Source organism: Halichoeres trimaculatus, unplaced genomic scaffold, assembly GCF_033239565.1.
Source record: "Halichoeres trimaculatus isolate MK-OKI-2021-1 unplaced genomic scaffold, fHalTri1.1 fHalTri1_scaffold_15, whole genome shotgun sequence".
Classification (NCBI taxonomy): domain Eukaryota; kingdom Metazoa; phylum Chordata; class Actinopteri; order Labriformes; family Labridae; genus Halichoeres; species Halichoeres trimaculatus.
In genome coordinates, this window is record NW_027437193.1 from 322,797 (window position 1) to 345,702 (window position 22,906).

The 22,906-nt window shown below is 49.1% G+C and overlaps 1 protein-coding gene across 1 annotated transcript in view; it reads left to right on the forward strand.

The window, feature by feature from the left end:
- The window catches only part of LOC141804000 (uncharacterized), a 33,363-nt gene extending 23,356 nt beyond the window's left edge, over positions 1 to 10,007 (forward strand). Inside the window, exon 2 of the mRNA XM_074688176.1 lies at positions 9,049 to 10,007. Coding sequence (XP_074544277.1) covers positions 9,065 to 9,676 — 612 coding nt within the window. The 5' untranslated portion in view covers positions 9,049 to 9,064 and the 3' untranslated portion in view covers positions 9,677 to 10,007. The remainder of the gene's footprint in view (positions 1 to 9,048) is intronic.
- Positions 10,008 to 22,906: the final 12,899 nt, after the last annotated feature.

A 22,906-nucleotide genomic window follows, 5' to 3' on the forward strand; every position in this document is an offset into this window, starting at 1 on the left:
ATGGATGAAGAAGTGGTGGATGAAGAAGTGATGGATGGATGAAGAAGAGGTGGATGAAGAAGTGGTGAATGGATGAGGAAGTGATGGATGAGAAGTGGTGGATGAAGAAGTGGTGGATGGATGAAGAAGAGGTGGATGAAGAAGTGGTGGATGGATGAAGAAATGGTGGATGAAGAAGTGATGGATGGATGAAGAAGTGATGGATGGATGGATGAATGGATGAGAAGTGATGGATGAAGAAGTGATGGATGGATGAAGAAGTGATGGATGGATGGATGAATGGATGAAGAAGTGATGGATGGATGGATGGATGGATGAAGAAGTGGTGAATGGATGAAGAAGTGGTGTATTCTGATTGGAGCTGAGTAAACACTGACACCGTGTTAATGTGACGCGTTGATCTCTGACATCATGGCTGATTTGTGAGGTCGTTGAAGCTCGCCGTGGTTCCTCTGACTGAGCTGGTCTCTGGCTCCATCAGAGCGCCAACCACAGGTGGTGGAGCCTCATTAAAGCACGGTGGAGCCGCTGAGTGGGCCTGGGATACAGCTGAGTCCTGGGTCCCCGGGTGGAGGCTGATCCACCTGGAGCTGAGTCAGCAATCATGGCAGCAGATTCTCTGTGGGGTTGTTTTAGGGCTGAAGGCGGCGTGTGGAGTCAGGAACAGGAAATGACACATACGTCAGCTCCTGGCAGGGTCATGGAGGTGTAGGTGTAGCTGGATGGAGCTTCTGTGTACTTAAGAACCGGAGCTGGACCTGAACGTTAGGGATTATAATTTGCATAACCACCTTCACAATACATAATCCCTTCCTTAAACAACCAGAGCGTAACTTCCTCTCCTCTTACCGGCTGAAGCTGAAGCTGAAACTTCATCAACTCATTCCTTAGACTTCCATCAACGAGTCCATCAACGAGTCCATCAACAAGTTGATCAACGAGTCCATCAACGAGTCCTCCAACAAGTCCTCCAACGAGTCCATCAACAAGTCCTCCAACGAGTCCATCAACAAGTCCTCCAACGAGTCCATCAACGAGTCCATCAACAAGTCCTTCAACTAGTCCATCATCGAGTCTTCCAACAAGTCCATCAACGAGTCCTCCAACGAGTCCTGCAATGAGTCCATCAACGAGTCCATCAACGAGTCCATCAACGAGTCCATCAACGAGTCCTCCAATGAGTCCATCAACGAGTCCTCCAACGAGTCCATCAACAAGTCCTCCAACGAGTCCATCAACGAGTCCATCAACAAGTCCTTCAACTAGTCCATCATCGAGTCTTCCAACAAGTCCATCAACGAGTCCTCCAACGAGTCCTGCAATGAGTCCATCAACGAGTCCATCAACGAGTCCATCAACGAGTCCATCAACGAGTCCTCCAATGAGTCCATCAACGAGTCCTGCAATGAGTCCATCAACGAGTCCATCAACGAGTCCATCAACGAGTCCATCAACGAGTCCTCCAATGAGTCCATCAACGAGTCCATCAACATGTCCATCAACGAGTCCATCAACATGTCCATCAACGAGTTGATCAACGAGTCCATCAACGAGTCCTCCAACGAGTCCATCAACGAGTCCATCAATGAGTTGATCAACGAGTCCATCAATGAGTCCATCAACATGTCCATCAACGAGTCCATCATTGAGTCCATCAACATGTCCATCAACGAGTTGATCAATGAGTCCTCCAACGAGTCCTCCAACACATCCTCCAACGAGTCCTCCAACAAGTCCTTCAACGAGTCCTCCAACGAGTCCTCCAACGAGTTGATCAACGAGTTCTTGATCCAGTCGATCAACGAGTCCTCCAACGAGTCCTCCACGCTGTGTTTCTGATCGTGGTCACCGTCCCTCTTCGCCATGAGCTGACACGTCTCCCTGCGTTACCGTTAAACTCCTCTGAAACCATCTCTTTGAGGTAAAGACGCCCAGGGCTGACAAACGTCCACGACCCAGTTACATCAGCTGACAGCCCAGTGTCTGTGTGGCAGAGGATTGTGGGTACTTTGCTGAAGCTTTGATGGCACCTGTTCTTCCACTGAACAGAGCCTGAGAGTTTGACCTGGATGTGTCAGACCACAAAGAGAGACGTTTCTCCATCATCTCAGTCTGTGTTTGTGCTGTATCTCCACGGCATTTCTCACTGCGTCTCTCACGGCGTCTCTCATGGCGTCTCTCATGGCGTCTCTCACAGCGTCTCTCACGGCATCTCTCACGGCGTCTCTCACGGCGTCTCTCATGGCGTCAGCAGCAGCAGGCGGGGCCAAAGATGGAGAGACGCGGTGAGCGTCCAGCACAAAGAGAAGCAGAAGCAGGAGGCGGGATCTCAGATGGTCAGAGTTAATGTCTGAGGACAGGGAGCACAGACACAGACTCCATCATGTGGTGGTTCCTGCTGGTTCCCAGTTTAACCATCAGACAATCCTCCATAGATGAGGCTGAGTGTCTGTGCTGAGTCACTCTCCATCCAGACAAACTTTGCAGACACAGAGGTCATGTGATCGTCTGAGCAGCAGAGGATTGTCACAGTGAAATGCCACTTCATCCTCAGAGAGCGCCGTGATCCGCTCTCTCTGCTCTCTCTGCTCTCTCTGGTTCTCCTCTCCTCCCAAAGCTCGGCCAGGGATTTTTGTATCGTCCGGTGGACGTTTGGGTGAAAAGGAGTGTGTCAAAGCGCCTCGCTGGCTTTCATCTCTGCTGAGTGCGTCCTCTGACTCGTAAGCAGCAGCTGAACACACAGCGGCTCTCTGTGCTCGCTGATCAATACCCGTTTCAAGCCCCAGGTTCCTCAAGCCCCATCGATCTCCACGATTGATCCTCTAAACTCCACTGAGTGTGTGTGTGTGTGTGTGTGTGTGTGTGTGTGTGTGTGTGTGTGTGTGTGTGTGTGTGTGTGTGTGTGTGTGTGTGTGTGTGTGTGCAGCCTCAGGCCTGAATAAGCAGTGGACAGTCTGTGTGTACTCTGTGTAATTAGAGCGCTCCATCAACAAAGTGATGACTCTGTGTGGATCACTCCTTCGTGAAATCCAACAGGACCTGAGGTCCAGAAAGGAGTGGGTCAGAGCTCCTGAGAGGAGGTTCTGACGGGTCATGAAGCGTCTAACCCCCTGGGCTGAACAGCTCCTTTATCTAACAGGTGAGGGCCACGAAGAAATCACAGCGTTTTATCTTTACGATGTCAGGAAGCGCTGCTCTGACCTCTGCTGGATCCTGACAGGCTGTAAAACATCAGTACACTCAACACAGTCACTGGGTGTTATGTGTTTATGCTGTATATCTATATATATCTATATCTTTATATCCATCTATTTACATACATTTATAACCCTATATGTACATATATTTATTGAGGTGGTTCCAGTGACTTCCTGTCTCGCTTGTTCTGCCTTGTGGAAACTGATGTGTTGTTGTTCCTGCCTGTGGTAAAAATAGGGGGCATGTATCTGCTGTGGAGGGCTCTAGCTCGCAGGAGCAGGGACGCAGCCGGGGCATGATGGAGCAGGTCCACAGTGAGCTGACTGGGGCCTTGACTGGGGCCTTGACTGGGGCCTTGACTGGGGCCTTGACTGGGGCCTTGACTGGGGCCTTGACTGGGGCCTTGACTGGAGCCTTGACTGGGGCCTTGACTGGAGCCTTGACTGGCCCCTTGACTGGCCCCTTGACTGGGGCCTTGACTGGTGCCTTGACTGGGGCCTTGACTGGCGCCTTGACTGGGGACTTTACTGGTGCCTTGACTGGCGCCTTGACTGGGGCCTTGACTGGGGCCTTGACTGGCCCCTTGACTGGGGACTTTACTGGTGCCTTGACTGGCCCCTTGACTGGGGCCTTGACTGGGGCCTTGACTGGCGCCTTGACTGGGGCCTTGACTGGGGCCTTGACTGGCCCCTTGACTGGGGACTTTACTGGTGCCTTGACTGGCCCCTTGACTGGGGCCTTGACTGGGGCCTTGACTGGCGCCTTGACTGGGGCCTTGACTGGGGCCTTGACTGGCGCCTTGACTGGGGACTTTACTGGCGCCTTGACTGGCCCCTTGACTGGGGACTTTACTGGCGCCTTGACTGGCCCCTTGACTGGGGACTTTACTGGTGCCTTGACTGGCCCCTTGACTGGGGCCTTGACTGGCCCCTTGACTGGGGCCTTGACTGGCGCCTTGACTGGGGCCTTGACTGGGGCCTTGACTGGGGCCTTGACTGGCGCCTTGACTGGCGCCTTGACTGGCGCCTTGACTGGGGCCTTGACTGGGGACTTTACTGGGGCCTTGACTGGGGCCTTGACTGGGGACTTTACTGGGGCCTTGACTGGGGACTTGACTGGGGCCTTGACTGGGGACTTGACTGGGGCCTTGACTGGGGCCTTGTTTGAGTTCAGCCACGCCAAAATTGATAGTTTCATCTTTTCATCTCCAGTGAAGTCTGACAGAAACCAAGCGCTCTGTTTTTTTTAACCAGGCTGTAAACAAGATTATTTGTGGGAGGTTTCTGTTTTTTCTGCAGCCAGCCTCTAGTGGACACTCCTTGAACTGCAGGTTTAACCCTCATCTCGTCGGCTTAGAGTCTTAGGACCAGAGGAGGGACAGCGAGGGCTGTGAAATAACGGTTAAACCAACGATGAATGTCTTTCCTACGTCACGCTCAGGATTTCTTAATGTTAGCCTGAAAAGAAGCGAGGAGTCTCTGCTGCTCTGGAAGCAGTTTTTCCAGCTGGGGTCAGTTTGTTAAAGGGATTTAATCCACATTAAGCTGAACCCAGCTGGACTGTGTGGGACAGGAGCCTCTGAAGAGATCTTGGCTCCTGGCGTAGCCCCCATCTGATCTCAGAGCTGGTTTGTGGGTTGAACTCGGGTTGTTTTGGTGCGTTAACAGATCCTGTTTGTCTTTAACAGGAAGTGTTGGTGAAACAGATTTCTCTCGGTGGAGGAAGGAGCGTTGTATTTGAGGCTAACCGTTCCTCTGAAGCTGAACAGTCTGAAGCAGCAGCTGCTCACACCTTATTTTATTATTATCTGTGGCGTGATCCTGAGGCACGGGGGATGAAACGATCCGCACGCAGCTGGAAGCCGGTGCAGACTCAGAGCGTTTGCTGTGGGACAGAAATAGCTGAAGCTGCCGGTCCTGCTGCGAGCGCTGACTCTGGGGACGGCTGTGGATGGTACGCTTTGTGCTGCTACTAAATCCTGAAATCCAGGAGCAGCTCCAGGTTCTCCCGCCGGAGCTGAAGAGATGGCTGATGGGAAAACTTTTGCATCATCTCTGGCTCTGATGGCTCGCCAAGTTTCCGAGCGCTGCGTTTTAAAATAGTCACACCAGGAAGAGGCGAGCATCGCGCCTCCTCAAACCGTCGCAGACTTCAATCTGTCCCCTCAGCAGATCCAGCACCTCAAACCTCCCAGCATGCTCTGCTCTCTGCTGCGTCCTCAGAGCAGGAGAGGAGGTTCATCTGTGTGTGTGTGTGTGTCTGTGTGTCTGTGTGTGTGTCTGTGTGTGTGATCGGGCCAAATTTTCTGCTCCAGTTTCCCGGCCTGTTCGCTCGGCTCCTGCTGCACTTTGGAGAAACAGGCTGGCCTTAAATCGTCCAGCTGGACGGGAGCAGGAGGAGGTGCTCAGGCCTGGGTGAGGAGTTACAGCAGGGCTAACATGTTGGAGACACGCACGCCTCAGACTGTCGGCCCGCGCTCAGCAGAGACACGGGCCGAGGAGGAACAACGTGAGGTTCAGGTTCAAACCACTGAAACTCTGAGAGAGGAATGAGTTAAATTTAACAGCGTTTAAATCTAATTTAAATTAATTATCATAATAATTTAATTTATTTCCCTCATTCTCATGTTATTAGTAAAAGTCTCCTGCCCGTGGCGTCTGTGCAGCCTCAGAATGAAAGGGTTAGGACGGCCGTCAGGATGAAAACATGAGGATCTGAGAGTCTCATGGAAACAGGTTCCTGCCTCTCACTGTCAGCTGGTCTCACACACTGCCCCCTGCTGGGTCGGTGGGTTCAGGTTGTTCATGAGTCGATGAAGAGACCTGAAGCAGGTCTGAGCAGGATGGGGGGCGGGCCACAAAACGCACGGATACAAATTTAATTTCGACATTTCGGACATTCTGTTAAGGGCGCCAATATGCTATCGAAGAAACTTCCGGTCCGCTCCAAAACAAGAGCCCAATTTACAAAAGCGTCAAAGAACTTAAAGGAGATAAACGGGGGCTTTTATTTTGAAAACGGGAAGTTCGCTAGTGGATGATTTTTAGCTAACACCGGTCTCAAGACGAATTCATCTCTCTTCAAAAAATTAAAAAATGTTTACTGCTCGCAGACACCGAAGACGATCCGTCCGTCGCCTCAGGCACTTTATTTCTTTGTACTTACGTTTAGGTTTCCCTGTAGAGCTAAGTCCATTTTAGTTGCTTCTCATCTTGTCATCTCATTCTGTATTTACGTTTATAAATACGGGGCTCGCAATGCATTATGGGGCGTGTCAGTGCGACTAGTATGCCCACCTCCCATACTTAAAAATTTTACCGATATAGTATACATCCGGGTATTTCTCACGCACACAATCTTTTCATACTATTTAATGTGAACGCACTACAAACTATTTTTGACGTCATACTTAGTATGAGTAGTACGTTAGTATGACATTTCAGACACAGCCCATGACTTTTAAAGCACCAACGCTGGATGTTCAGACTGAGCATGTGCAGATTCTCAGACCTCCACAGATTTATCTCACACAGTCAACGATAACCAATCACTGAAGAGGATGCTGATAAATATGTTCACGATGTTCTTCTTTGGTGTTTGATGTGATGGACTGATGAAGTTATCGCCACCTACAGGCCTGGCATTAATGAACAGGAAGTGAGTTTACATTTCTCCAAAACAGACTCAGGGATTGTTGGTGGTGGTTTTGTCGGGTAGAGAAGCTGGTTTCCATTCTCTGGTTGGACCGGTGAAGATGCTGAACCTGCTGCAGTCTGTGGTTGATGCTGCCGGCGTCACTTCCTGTTTCAGAGCTGAGCTCCCGTTAGATTCACAGACACCGGCTGAAAAGACTCCTCTGAGACTCTTCAGGAAGCCGTGTGAGCTCGGCGCCTGCTGTGCCGTGTGATTTCACTCTGATCCCGTCGTAAACATATTAAGTGATGCTAGAAGTTTGCAGCGCGGCTGTCAGACCTCCTTTGTGCTCCAGCTGCTGTTTGCAGGTCAGATGAAGTCCTTTGTGCAGTGCAGAGCATTTCCTCCAGGTTGTGCGGGCCCTGCCCCGGCTCGTCAAACACGGCGACCACACGCCCAGCGGCGAGGAAGCGTGCGCCGGCCTGAAAAGATCCCATTGTCTGCACAGATGATTGTGAGTCATTGTGCTGGCAGCGAGAAGCTGGAGTCAAATGATGTGATGTAGCAGAGAGAGACCTCCATTGTGACCCGTGTAACGCCGCGGCAGGAACGGGCGCTCCGGCAGATCCCGACCGCTGGACGCTTCAGGTTTTTTCCATGAATAGTGGAGAAATTCAGTCCAGGCGACGAGGTGATCAGCATTTTAAGAGGATTCATGGCCGGCTGTGTCCCGTTCCCAGAGCGCATCTGTGAGTGTGTGCAGAGTGTGTGCAGAGTGTGTGCAGAGTGTGTGCAGAGTGTGTGCAGTGTGTGTGCAGAGTGTGTGCAGTGTGTGTGCAGAGTGTGTGCAGAGTGTGTGCAGTGTGTGTGCAGAGTGTGAGCAGAGTGTGTGCAAAGTGTGTGCAAAGTGTGTGCAGAGTGTGTGCAGAGTGTGTGCAGAGTGTGAGCAGAGTGTGTGCAGTGTGTGTGCAGAGTGTGTGCAGTGTGTGTGCAGAGTGTGTGTGCAGTGTGTGTGCAGTGTGTGTGCAGAGTGTGAGCAGAGTGTGTGCAGAGTGTGTGCAGAGTGTGTGCAGTGTGTGTGCAGAGTGTGTGCAGAGTGTGTGCAGAGTGTGAGCAGAGTGTGTGCAGAGTGTGTGCAGTGTGTGTACAAAGTGTGTGCAGTGTGTGTGCAGAGTGTGTGCAGAGTGTGTGCAGAGTGTGTGCAGTGTGTGTGCAGAGTGTGTGCAGTGTGTGTGCAGAGTGTGTGTGCAGTGTGTGTGCAGAGTGTGAGCAGAGTGTGTGCAGTGTGTGTGCAGAGTGTGTGCAGTGTGTGTGCAGAGGGTTTGTGCAGTGTGTGAGCAGAGTGTGTGCAGTGTGTGTGCAGAGTGTGTGCAGAGTGTGTGCAGTGTGTGTGCAGTGTGTGTGCAGAGTGTGTGCAGAGTGTGTGCAGTGTGTGTGCAGAGTGTGTGTGCAGTGTGTGTGCAGATTGTGAGCAGAGTGTGTGCAGAGTGTGTGCAGAGTGTGAGCAGAGTGTGTGCAGAGTGTGTTGGAGCTGGGGTAAAGGAGCAGGTTTTCAGGTTTTAAGAACAGATCATTTACCTGATCCTGACTCACCCTCTGCTCCTGTCCTCACACACTTCCTGTGCCTTTCACTTCCTGTGTGTCTATCACTTCCTGTGTGTCTATCACTTCCTGTGTGTCTTTAAATATCACTTCCTGTGTGTCTATCACTTCCTGTGTGTCTTTAAATATCACTTCCTGTCATCAGAGGGACAAACCATCAGTTCTCCTTCGTCTCCTCGCTGAGGAGGAGTACGCTGATCATATTGACTCGTGTTATGACCGTCTCCGTCAGGTGTAGTTTATCCAGAGTCAGCAGCTCTGACAACAACTGAAAAAACTTTAACTCGCTAAACACTTTTCATTTCCTCTGGCTGCCGGCGCCTCAGCTGTGAACGCACGTTTCTGGCGATGTTAACGAGGAAGTGTTGGTCTGAGGTGAGAGGCTGCTCAGAGAGCTCCTCTGTCATGTGGTGTCAGGTTATTTTTCTGTTTGGTTGATGAACAGTTTACAGGAAGTTTCTCCTGCACACCTGCCTCCACACCCAGCTCCTCCTCCTCTTCTTCCTCAGCTGATTATCTCTGCCTGTCAGAGCTCAGGGTTTGACTGGTTGTTTTCTGCTCTTACTAAACGTTTGTGGCTCAGGAAGTTAAACTGCTGGTTTCTGTCTCTTGCAGAGGCCAGAGATCCAACATGGGAGGCAAGCTGAGCAAAAAGAAGAAGGGCTACAACGTAAACGACGAGAAGGCCAAAGACAAGGATGCCAAGGCGGAGGGCGCCTCTGCTGAGGAGAGCGAAGCTCCCAAAGACAACAAGGACGAGGCCCCGGCTGCCGACGGGAAGGAGGTAGCAAACGACACGGCGGCCAAGGAGGCGCCGGCGGCAGACGCCGCAGCGCCCAAAGAAGAGGACAAGAACGCAGCCGCCGCCAAGGAGCCGGAGAAACCTGCCGCCAACGCCGAGCCCAAAGCCGAGGCCAAGAGCGCAGAGCCCGCCAAGGCCGAGGAGAAACCAGCCGCCGCCCCGGCCAAGGACTCGGCTCCTGCAGCGAAGGAGGCTGAGGCCAAGGCCGCCCCCGCGGCCGACAGTAAAGGTGAGGCCGACGCCAAAAAGACTGAGGCCCCCGCGGCACCAGCAGCCAAAGCCGAGGCGGCCCCCGCCGCTTCCCCCGACCCCAAGCCCACAGAGGCGGCTCCCGCAAAGGACGCCGCCGCTAGTTCGACACCAGCCGCCGAGCCTCCCGCCAAGGAGGCGAACGCCACAGAGGCGCCAAGCAAGGATCAAACCGTAGCAGTTCAAGATTAATGGACAGCTTCTTTTCGGAAAGATTAAAGTTCCTAACCAACGACCACCAAGAAGAGAAATAAATTAACTACCCGCCCACATCCTGAAAGTAACAATAATAATAATAATAATGATGATGATGATGATGCTCAGTGACGAAGAGGAGGAGGAGGAGGAGGAGGAGGAGGAGGAGGAGGAGGAGGAGCAGTCCCCTGCTGCAGATTAAGATTATTGCTGTTATTATTGTTCTGTTTGGTTTATTTTTTCTGACGTAGTATTTCAACTTTGATACCAGTCTGTGTCGGCCATCGCCATCTCCTCGCCATCGCCATCTCCTCGCCATCGCCATCGCCTCGCCATCGCCATCTCCTCGCCATCGCCATCGCCATCGCCATCGCCATCGCCATCGCCATCGCCTCACCATCACCTCGCCATTGCCAACACCTCACCATCACCTCACCATCCCCCATCCCATCAACCCCCCCTACAGTTTAACCCCGCCCCATCTCTAAGCTCCACCCTCGCTCTGTGATGTCAGAATATCTCCACCTGAGGACGGGGACTGAGGGGAGGAGGAAGAGGAGGAGGAGGAGGAGGAGGAGGAGGAGGAGGCGGGGTTTAAGAAATCACTTCACCAGCTGGACCTGCACTGAGTCCATCCACTCTCCAGCTCCTCCTCCTCCTCCTCCTCCTCCTGCTCCTCCTCAAAGCCCCCAGTGCTCCTCTTCGGCCTGGTTGTGGTTTCTTTGGGTTGTGTTGCTTCTCGTCTTTCCCTTTGGGGTTAACTAGTCTCTGATGAGGTTAACTAGTCTCTAACAGGGTTAACTAGTCTCTGATGAGGTTAACTAGTCTCTGATGAGGTTAACTAGTCTCTACCTGGGTTAACTAGTCTCTAACAGGGTTAACTAGTCTCTACCTGGGTTAACTAGTCTCTGATGAGGTTAACTATTCTTTTCCAGGGTTAACTAGTCTCTACCTGGGTTAACTAGTCTCTGATGAGGTAAACTAGTCTCTTCCTGGGTTAACTAGTCTCTGATGAGGTAAACTAGTCTCTACCTGGGTTAACTAGTCTCTACCTGGGTTAACTAGTCTCTACCTGGGTTAACTAGTCTCTGATGAGGTAAACTAGTCTCTTCCTGGGTTAACTAGTCTCTGATGAGGTAAACTAGTCTCTACCTGGGTTAACTAGTCTCTACCTGGGTTAACTTGTCTCTGATGAGGTTATCTAGTCTCTACCTGGGTTAACTAGTCTCTACCTGGGTTAACTAGTCTCTACCTGGGTTAACTAGTCTCTTCCTGGGTTAACTAGTCTCCGGCCCGTGCTGAGGACCGAGGACGCTCAGCCTCTCTGAGACAGCGGGGTCTCCGAGCCGGCTCTGTCAGAGTAAAACTGGTTCTCAGAGGTTTCAAACCGCCGTAGGAGTTTTTCAGAGAAACTTTAGATTTTGTACTGAACCCTTAGCTATATTGTAACAGAACTAAGAGGTTTTTTAACATTTGTAATATGCCTTTAAAATCTGCAGAGCCTGAGGAGGAGGATCTCTGCGCTGATCTCAGAAAGGCTGATGGTCTCTGATCCTCTGATAAAACCTGACCCTGAGTTTGAAGCAGATCGGTCGGAGAGATGATTCATGAAACCCAAACACCAAACCTGCGACGCTGGCTGCTCCACCTGGAGAGAAACACCTGAGACAGTCCCAGAATTCTGATTTTAGGGTTAAAATCTGACTGAAAGAAATCTCATGTGTTCGCTTTAAAACGGTTCCTGGTTAAACTCTGAGACAGCGACACGTCCCTGATCTGCTGCCGGGGTTTAAACCCTGAGCGAAAACGTCTCCGACTGATCCAAACGTATATTTGAACGTTTGACTCTCCTCTCTGAGCAGACGTCAGCAGTTTGGTGTGAGAGCAGACCCCTCCCTTCCTGACCCCTGTTAGTCCTCCTGTGGTTAGTCTGATCCACTGAGGACCAGAGGAGAGCCACCATCACCTCCTCCTCCATCCACCACTCCCCGTGTCTCTAAAGCGACTGAGCACCGAGCTTTCATCACGGGACCAGAAACCGCTCTGATGTAACCACCCCCGCCCTCACGCTTTGACTTCCTCTCCAGAAAGATGTTTCCAAACCTGCGAGTGGCTGGAGGAGGCAGCGTCACTCCTGTATCGTCCAGAGGGAATGAGTGATCAGGGAAGAGGAGGTTTGTCTGTGAGTCGAGGTTTGATGAGAAGGAAAGAAAGAACAGAGCTCCTGCTGTCCCACCAAGGGAATAACTTTTATCTTGTGCAGATAGGATATGAAGTCTTACTGTGTGTGCAAAACCGCTCAGATCTGCATTGGATAGCTTGCTCAGAGAAGAAAAGATAAAAAAAAGCGTGTGCTTAAATTAATTATCTTGAGAGCACAAGATACTGACGTGTTTCCGTCAGAGAATCATCTTGTGCACACGTGATAATAATACTGTGTGCATCCAATTTAATCCCCTTGTGAGAACAAGATCATTATCTTTCAGGATCAAATTATGTTGTGCAAGCAAGACCACTGACTTTTGGAAGAACACGCTCATCTTGTGCGCTCTAGCACATGGGGTTAATGATCTTGTGCTCAGGGTAACTGACTGACTTCTGTGCATGAGTAAATATACAACATATTGTTCCTACAAGATAATTAACTAATCATGCACAACAGTTAGGATATCGTTAGGACCTGTCACATTCATCTTGTCATTTTCTTGTGCCCACAAGATCATTTTCTTCAATGGACCGATTATGTTGTGCATCGCAGATAATTGTGCTGTTGGAAGACATCACTGATCTTGTGCACTTTTTTTTTTAACTTGGATGAAAAATTGAAGTATCTTGTTTAATAGTGATAACTGACTCCTTTGCACAAGATAATGAACCTTGTTCGTACAAGATATTGACTTTTTCCCAACAAGATGAGGCACTCTTGCACACAGAGTAATGATGTTGAGTGAACTTATAACAGTTTTGCACACAAAATATTATTTTGTTGGAAAATAAAACATTTATCTTGTGTGCACAAGATTATTTATCTTGAGGCAATCAGATATAATGTTGTGCCAAAAGTTGATGATTTATCTTGTGCCCCTTTGCTTTTAAGATAAATAAGTGGTGCACATGAATGGTTCTTAAAGGAAATTATCTTGTGCGCACAAGATATCAGTCACCAACTTATGGAGCTCTGAGAGAGATTTTGTGTTTTTGTGCTGATGGATGGGAGGAAGCAGAAGAAGGGAGAGAGGGGGAAAGACGAGCGATGAAAGGAAGGAGTGATGGAGAATTAAAGGAGAAGGAGGGTTGTTGGAGATGGTTCTGTAGGATGAATAAATCAAGATGATTATCCCCCGTCACATCCTGGATGATGAACCTCTGGGTTTCAAAAACAGGAAATTCAAAGTGGGACCAGCCCAGATAAACTGTGCAGTCTCATCATTTTGCTTTCTGCATACTTGTGGATTTATGGATATATATTTCTTCATTCCATCCATCCATCCGCCAGATTTTGATTTGCATCCAGGTGCCACACGACGTTTCCCCGCAGCACTCGTCAAACCGTAGCAGAAACAAACATGGCGGAGCGTTGTGTGTCACTTGCGTCGGTTTTTTTCTTCCTCTCTTGACTCAGTAAATTGCATGTCCGTGGTTGGGTGAACCTGTAGTCCTGTCTTTTTGGTCAAGTGGAAAAAATGATAAAAATAAATAAATGAATTCTTTCTCAGTCTGCATCCATGGCAACCACACTCGATATTTCCATCCCATGTCTCATTGCTGCGACTTCCACACCACTCCTCCATCCAAACAAACAAAAAGAAGATATGGAAATTGATGCATTCAAAATTATATGTACTTGTATAAATGGTGCAACAGTAATAAAATGTAAGAAATTGACTGAACCTGAAGATTCTGTTTCCCTCTTTCCGTCTGTGTGTTCACCTCTTTTACACTCCTGAGTCAAAGCGTCGAGTTTCTCTTTGAGCTTTTATTTTCCTCATGATCGGATTCTGATCGGATCGACTCAAAGAGACAGTTTGTGTGAAACTTTAGAGCCGGGTTAGGAAAGCTTTGATCCAGAAACCAGGATCTTCTTGGGCCCAGTTCAGAGCTGGATTCAGGCAGGATTACAGGAACTACACCAAACACAAGTTAACTTTTTCAGAATATGACCTCTAACGGCGAGCTCCCACAGAGAGCGGCCGCTGGAAGAGACCCTGCCTTTTACGTGTGTGTGTGTGTGTGTGTGTGTGTGTGTGTGTGTGTGTGTGTGTGTGTGTGTGTGTGTGTGTGTGTGTGTGTGTGTGTGTGTGTGTGTGTGTGTGTGTGTGTGCAGCAGCCCAGCGTGGAGCTGACACAAAGAAGAATCCCTGAAACGAGCGAAGCTGCTGCTGCCTCTCCTCACCTGGGGAAACGGTCAGGTGATTCACAGTCTGCGAACACCTGAAGCTCCAGGAGCAGAATCAGCTGCAGTCAGCATCTTCCTCTCTCCTCCTCTCTGCAGAGCCGGCGGCCGACTTATTTTAAGGTTCAGAGCCAGAAATCTGGGTCAGTTCTGTGGAGCAGCTCTCCACCAATCAGAGAGACTCAGGAGGCGAGTGTTTGTACTACGGGCTGATCAGGAGCCAGCTGTAGACTACGTCTACTCCAGGAGGAGGAGGAGGAGGAGGAGGAGGAGGAGGAGGCGTCAGCTGATGAGTTCTACAAACAGGGGGAGGAGCCAACCAGGTGTGTGACATCAGCTTGATGACCTCACACCCTCAGCCTCTGACCGTGACTCAGTGAGCACGCTCACAGCGACCACCTGCAGCGTGGCGTGTCTGCGTGCCAGCGCTCCTGACTCAGCATCTTAGTTTCTCTCGGTGGTTTTTCTTCCTCCATCCTCTGTCCCGTCTGCTCCATCCACTCACTAACCAACACACAGTCACACATGCACGGGACGCTGTGATTGGCTGAGGTGACCTGTCCACTCTCCGCCCAGAAACGTCTCCACACACGTTTTCTTGTCCCGTTGGTTTGAGGTTGAAGCAGAAATCATTTTCCTGACATGGGAGCTGCATAAAGTGACTTTGTTGAGAGTAAAAGTTGACATGGAGTCGTATTGTCAGAGATAAACCTCAGAATAAAGTTTCATTCTTATGAGATCACAGGTTTAAAGTTTATAAATGTTAGAAATGTTATAAATATTAGAAATGCTGTTGTTCTCTGGCTCACAGCTGAGACGTGGGCTGAATCACTCACTACAGTCGTTTCTCTGAGGGCCTCAGTCTGTGAAGGGGGCATAGCTGTGGTCCAGGTAGGCCCCACAGGTCAGATGACTGTGACTGTGTACCTGTGTCTGATTGGCTGAAACAGTGTTGGTTCAGGTCCAGGTGGAGGGTGATCATGAGGACAGGCGCTCTCTAGGACTGGGGGTTTGGAGGTTCCTGTAAAGCAGCAGAGATCCTCCTTCCTCTGGTGACGAACCAAACATGAAAACTCCAGTCCATCTGGTCCCTTCCTGTCCCTCAGCTCCCTCAGCTCCCTCAGCTCCCTCAGCTCCCTCAGCTCCCGCCCTTCCTGTGATGTCACCGTCCTTTGAAGCGAGGAACGGTGTGAGAAGCACTCTCAAAGCGTGCGCGTCATTTAGCTCGCTGACTGTGAGCAGATCCTTACCCAGCATCCATCGCTCTCCAGTTTCAAAGCCGGGCGTAGTGGGGAGGATCAGAGACCGAGAGCTGAGGAAGATCAGTCAGATCCTCCTGACGCTGGGGGGGGCAGAGCTAGCTTAGCGCCTGTTAAAGGGACATGCTAACAGTTTGAGGCTCATCATTTTTCTCATTGAGAGAAACGAAATGTTTGGAAAACTACGCTCACTGATCCTTTAATGCTGGAACCAGCAGCCAGCTCACAGGCTGTGGTAGCAGGAGGTTTGTTTTGTTCCTTACAGGCTCAGGTAGTTTTTCTCAGACGCCACCTGACCACGATGAAAACACGCCGTACGTCACGGTAAGCGTACAGTCGCTGTGCGGTGCTCAGTGAATGTGAGGAAATGCTCTTCTCATATTTTTCATCCACTCCTCTGAGCCGCTGAGGCGAGCGGGCGATTTTAAAATATTCATCGTTTCCCATGATCCCCCTCCCCTGTTTCCCGCTCTCCCTCCTTCTTGCGTAATCTTACATAACATCTTAAATATTTAAAGCGGGTTTAGCTCCAGAGCCCGTGGCCTCCGCTGAAGGATTGAGGACCATCGATGGATCCACCGGAGAGGAAGAGGAGCTGGATGGAAAGGCTGAGGAGAGAGGGCTGTGGGAAATGGTCAAGGATGGCGCACACACACACGCACGCACACACACACACACACACGCACGCACCCACGCACGCACGCACGCACGCACACACGCACGCACGCACGCACGCCTCCAGGACAGGAAGCACGCCACAGACCTGCCTGCTGATGAAATGTTGGGAGGAGAAGAGCAGATGGCAGCTCTACGTCCACTGACTCCTCAGCAGATCGTCTCACACCAGGTCTGCTCAGTTTCCCTGAAGCAGGTCTTTGGTTTGGACCATGCTCTGCATTAATTCAAGGTTTTAGTTTATCGTTTGACAAAATGAGTTTTTTAAACCAGTTAAAACACCACAGCTCTGTCTCTGGTTGGTTTGTGTGAGTCTCTGATAACACTGGAAACAAAATGTGAGCAGTTTCACTGAGGGAATAATCTGAGAGGACTTAAAGTGTCACCGTTCATTCATTTATTCATTCATTCACCATGTCGGCTCAGATTAACTTCTTTCATTGATTTATTTTTTAATTTATGCTTTTTGAGACTCTGTAGGAACATAGAAGAGTGAATTCAGACATTATTTTAGAAATCCTGAGTTATTCTCAAACTTGGCCTTCATGTTTTCAGGGTTCAGACTTTTTTAAATTCAGGCTTTAACTTTGTGAACTTGTTTCACTTCTTACATTTTCATCGTCCAACATGTGAGCCGTAACCCGTCACCAAGAAAAATGACATGTTCAGTATTTAGGCATGTGGACGACCAGGTGAAGGACCAGGTGAAGGACCAGGTGAAGGACCAGGTGAAGGACCAGGTGAAGGACCACGTGAACACAGCATCATGTTTATTTTTGTAAATTCCCCTGGAAGGTTTCGAACTTTGTTAATTCCCATAATTTTGCACCTCTGAACAAAACAAAGTTGAAATGTGAGTAAAAGATTAAAACTGATGAAAACAGGTGGTGACAGGAAGAGCTTCACATCTGCAGACAAACCGCTCATTGCTGAAAGACATGGGAGAAGACTCAGGAAGACAAAACTCATCAGGACGATGACGCACGGAGGACAGATACAGGTAACTTCATCAGAAAGGAAGAGTAGACAGACACGCCATGTAGCCCTGCAGCTAGCCTGTTAGCCTGTTAGCCTGTTAGCATGGAGGACCTGCAGCCTGTGAGCCTGTTAGCCTGTTAGCATGGAGGCCCTGCAGCCTGTTAGCCTGTTAGCATGGAGGACCTGCAGCCTGTGCTGGCTCTGTTGGAGCTTTGTTTCACTGCAGATGGATTTGTGGACTCTTGGAGGAGTCTTAGCGTCTGATGGTTCAGGGTGGACTTGTTTTGGTTTTGCTGGAAGCTCAGAGCTCCCAAACGTTTCCACAAACAGCATCAAAGTGAAGATGGATGGACTGACACCTGGCACAGGATGAGGGAGGGTGAACCAGCTTTGTCTGGGTAACAGCGTTAACGATCGCTTTAATGACTCCAGAGAGCTGCCGAGTGAAGAGGAGTCATCGTTTACGGCCCACCACAAAGAACCTGATGCCGCTGCCGCCGCTGAAACAAAGCGCAGAGGGCTGAAAATAACTCCAGATACCTGCTTTGATGTCCACACATAACAGCCCCATTGAGGAATCAGAGGAGGGCTCCACGAAGAACCCGCGCGCCGGCCCATCGCCGAGCCCGGACGCCTCATTGGGCCAGCAGCTTCCTGCTTCCTCCTGATTGGCTGTGATGGAGGCAACGGTGCAGACTCTCGCCTAGCAACAGGCATGAGTGCAGCCACTGCAGAGCACCCGTCCTCCTCCTCCTCCTCCTCCTCCTCCTCCTCCTGCCTCGCCATGTGGGGGAGCAGCTGATAGAGCGAGCTCAGAGACGGGGGGGGGGGGGGGAATCAAAGAGCTGCTCTCAGTGTAAACACACACACACACACACACACACACACACACACACACACACACACACACACACACACACACACACACACACACGTACAGTAAGAACCTCTTCTTTAACCCTTTCATTCACAGACCATCAGGTCCGGCCTGGCAGGGCAGAGCAGGGGAATCAAACCCACAACCTTAACTCCTAACTCAGAAACCGAACCACTTCCTTTACCTGCGTCTGTCATCAAACAATGACCTGATCATCAGAGGTACGTGTGAGGGAGGGGAAACATTTTTGGTAAACATGAAAAAAAAAAACAGTTTTCAGGTTTTGAGTTTTTAGATTCTAACGTTTAAATTCCAACAAAGGGACAAAGTTTTGACCTAATCTCAGGTTTTAACTTCTTACTTTTCAAATTCACACAAACGTCAAACTGAAGATTGAAGGCAGTGCAGGGTGTAGTCAGAGCATTATCAGGTCATTAATAAGTTCCCACTTCTTTCTCTGGTGTTTATTCTTTCACTGATTTCTGCCTCAGTGCTTTTTCAGAGAGAAGAATATAGATTTTACCAAATTCCTACTTTAGTTTTATAACTCTGAGATTAAAGTCAGACTTCTGGGAAAAATGAGAGAAATCTGATATCAAAGAGGTGAGGAGGATCTGTTTGAAGTAGACTGCAGCGCCACCTTCTGGCCTGGAGTCTCACACTCTGTGGTGAGGATGTGACTCTGAACACGCCGAGTGTTTGTTTGGAAATGAATAAAGATCAGATCCTCTTTTTAACTTTTCTTTGTTCACGACTTTTTCCCAGATCCAGCTCCACGAGGTAAGGTCTTTATCAACAGTTAGAGCTACACTTTGAAACCTGTCAACAAGCTAACTTTGTCAGTTTGTAGCGTAGTTTAGCAGCTGCTATATTTCTCTCTCCTCACAGCCCGGTGCTCTGAGACGTGTCTGTAACGTGTAACGTTAGTGAATCCTGGTTCTGTCCTACCAGAGCTCATCTACCAACTCCAACCTCACCAAGCAGAGCTAACGTAACCTGGCTCTTCATTTTATTGATAGACTCTCAAGTTTGAACAGACCACTGCAGAATAACTGCTGACTGTGGGTTGGAGACAACATTAGCACAAACAGATTAACCTGGGTTTTAGCATTTAGCTTATGTCTTAGAAGTTAGCTCATGTCTTAGCCTTTAACTTGTGTATTAGCCTTTAGATCATGTATTAGCCTTTAGCTCACATTTCAGCCTTTAGCTCCTGTTTTAGCCTTAAGCTCATAATTTGGCTTTTAGCTAATTTTTTAGCCTTTGGCTGATGTTCAAGCATTTAGCTCAAGTTTTAGCCTTTAACCTGTGTTTTAGGTTTTAGCTTGTTTATTCGCCTTTGGCTTGTGTTTTTAACCTTTAGCTTGTATTTTTGCCTTGAGTCTGTGTTTAAACCTTTAGCCTGTATATTAGCCTTTAGCCCATGTTTTAGCCTTGAGCGTATGTTTTAGCTGTTGGCCCATCTTTTAGCAGTTAGCTCAAGTTTTAACAGTTAGCTCATGTTTTGGCCTTTTAGCTGATGTTTTAGACTTGAGCTGGTGTTTTAGCCTTAAGCTCATGTTTTAGCTTTAAGCTCATGTTTTTGCAGTTAGCCCATGTTTTAGCAGTTAGCTCATGTTTTAACAGTTAGCTCATGTTTTAGTTTTTAGCTCATGTTTTCACAGTTAGCCAATGTTTTAGCAGTCAGCTCATGTTTTAGCAGTTAGCTAATGTTTTTACAGTTAGCCCATGTTTTTGCAGTTAGCTCATGTTTTAACAGTTAGCTCATGTTTTAACAGTTAGCTCATGTTTTGGCCTTTTAGCTGATGTTTTAGCCTTGAGCTGGTGTTTTAGCTTAAAGCTCATGTTTTAACTTTAAGCTCATGTTTTTGCAGTTAGCTCATGTTTTAACAGTTAGCTCTTGTTTTAATTTTTAGCTCATGTTTTCACAGTTAGCTCATGTTTTAGCAGTTAGCTCATGTTTTAGCAGTTAGCTCATGTTTTTACAGTTAGCCCATGTTTTAGTAGTTAGCTCATGTTTTAACAGTTAGCTCATGTTTTGGCCTTTAAGCTGATGTTTTAGCCTTGAGCTGATGTTTTAGCTTTAAGCTCATGTTTTAGCTTTAAGCTCATGTTTTTGCAGTTAGCTCATGTTTTAGCAGTTAGCCCATGTTTTAGCAGTTAGCTCATGTTTTAGCAGTTAGCTCATGTTTTAACAGTTAGCTCATGTTTTGGCCTTTAAGCTGATGTTTTAGCCTTGAGCTGGTGTTTTAGCTTTAAGCTCATGTTTTAGCTTTAAGCTCATGTTTTAGCTTTAAGCTCATGTTTTTGCAGTTAGCCCATGTTTTAGCAGTTAGCCCATGTTTTAGCAGTTAGCTCATGTTTTAACAGTTAGCTCATGTTTTAACAGTTAGCTTATGTTTTAACAGTTAGCTCATGTTTTAGCAGTTAGCTCATGTTTTAACAGTTAGCTCATGTTTTAGCAGTTCGCTCATGTTTTAGCAGTTAGCTCATGTTTTAATAGGTAGCTCATGTTTTAGCAGTTTGCTCATTTTTTAGCAGTTAGCTCATGTTTTAATAGTTAGCTCATGTTTTAGCAGTTCACTCATGTTTTAGCAGTTAGCTCATGTGTTAGCCTTTAGCTTGTGTTTTAGCCTTCAGCCTTAATAACCGACCTGTGTCCAGCTGCAGTCATCCTGTAAACTCTCTGACTGTAAATTAATGACGGAGAATGAAGTCTTTAGAAACACAGCTCTGCTTCGTCTCGGTCTTGAACGTCTCTGAGCAGCAGACATGATCTCTGAGAGTTCTCTGAGCTGGAATTAAAACATGAAGCGCTGCAGAAATGTTCCTAAACTCCCTCCCACTCAGCGAACCTGCGCGTTGGCTGCGTTGGCCGCGGCTTTGTGGGAGCTGTCAGTCTCAGTCAGCGTCTGCCAATCTCCTGATGTCTAAATTTAAAGAGCGGCGTGAGAGTGTGAGGGGGCGGGTTCGTTTCCTCTGACCAATAACGCTCTGACGGACGCTCTGAATCTGAGCCCAGCGTCTGAGGGTTGCTGTGACTTGTTGGGTCGAGGTTGTTTGTCAGGAAAAACATTTGACGCTGGTATCTTGACTAATAGAGAAGTTTGATCCTGGTGCAGTCATCAGGTTCCTCAGCGGCGTTTCAGACCCAGCGGGATGAACGGAGCAGCATGGAGGCCGTCAGCTGAGCCTCCTCCACCTCCCTCCGTCTCCTTTCAGCCTGCTCAGCGTGGGGTCTGCGCCTCCATCAGCTGCTGTGTGGGAACAGAGGAACTGGAGCTCAGTGATTGTTATAATTTTCACCCCCCCACGTCTCACGTCCGCCGCCACCTGCATCTTTCCTTTTTTTCCTCCCCATGCCGCTCGCCTCCCGGGGACTCAGGGGGCTTTCATTGGCTCACTGAATCGTCATGGCAACAGCAAACTGGCAATTTGCTGTTCTCAGAGGAGACCATGCCTGTGTCACAGTTTTTAAATGTATGTGTGTGTGTGTGTGTGTGTGTGTGTGTGTGTGTGTGTGTGTGTGTGTGTGTGTGTGTGTGTGTGTGTGTGTGTGTGTGAGTGTGTGTCTGTGTGTGTCTGTGTGTGTGTGTGTGTGTGTGTGTGTGTGTATAGTTGGTGTTCCTTTGGGACGTTCTGTTTGGTCCAAACCCTGAAACAAGAAAAGTTTTTAAAGAAGTTTAAATTTATTCTTGTTTAATGACCTGACACTGGGAGTCATCAGCTCCACCAGCTCCACCAGCTCCACCAGCTCCACCAACTCAACCAGCTCCGTCAGCTCCATCTGCTTCATCAGCTCCATCTGCTTCATCTGCTTCATCAGCTCCACCAGCTTCATCAGCTCCACCTGCTCCATCAGCTCCATCAGCTCAATGGTTGAGCTCATAGAAACCCACTCACTCATAGACATGACCTGAGTTCCCAGCTCCCAGCCTCTGCTCCATCACCACACGTCCAGCGCTGGGTGGGGGTGACGTCTGAGACCTCTGTGGATGTGCAGCCTGTCACACCCCCATCACACCCCCTCCTCCAGTCTCACAGTTTGACCCTCCCCGGGGTCGGCGGTCTGTGTGGCGGTCCATGACAGGGGTAGGACTGAGGACAGGAAGTGAGACCAAACCATCAGAGAAGCTCGGCCTCATCCTCTCCCCCAGACTGAGCCAAACCCCGACCTGAGTAATACACCTCATGTCATTATGCAACACGCTGAACTCTTCCAGCCAATAGGATCACAGGAAGCGCTGACGGCTGCTGACAGGAGGTAAAGGTGGAGCACTCAGAGGAGGTGGAGGGAGAGTTATTTTCAGCGTCCTCCGTCGCAGGAGGCACAACGATTACAGCGTCTTCTCACTTTTCTTCATTATATTTTCATTGGTGTAAAGGTTGCTAGGCAACAGCGGCGCTGCTTCAGAGGGCCGTGGAGAGAAAATAGAGACGGGCTGAGTGGGTTTGATTAAAAAAGAATAAATCTTTGATCTTCCTGAGCACTGCTTGTTGAAAACACAGGACGCCGCCATGGAAGGCACAATTAGTCTGATTAAAGAGTCAGAGCTCCAGGCGCCACGGAGGCTGCTCACGCCACGGAGGCTGCTCACGCCACGGAGGCTGCTCACGCCACGGAGGCTGCTCACGCCACGGAGGCTGCTCACGCCACGGAGGCTGCTCACGCCACGGAGGCTGCTCACGCCACGTCCAGCGTCTGTCAGACAGATACTCAGCCTCAAACGTCCTGTTCTGTCTGTTAGTGAGCCCTGTGTTTCAGTCTCAGTCCTGATCAGGAGCTGGAAACTTCCACAAGTCAGACCAGGTCATGGTGGGTTAGATAGATAGATAGATTAGATAGAAACTTTATTAATCCTTTGGGAGGGTTCCCTCAGGAAATTCAGAGGTTGGATCTACATATAGCATAGCTAGCTAAGCTAAATGAATCGTATCATTTCATATATCACATATCACATGTGAGGTGGCGTGTTTTGTGAGGTGGCGTGTTTTGTGAGGTGGCGTGTTTTGTGAGGTGGCGTGTTTTGTAAGGGAGCGTGTTT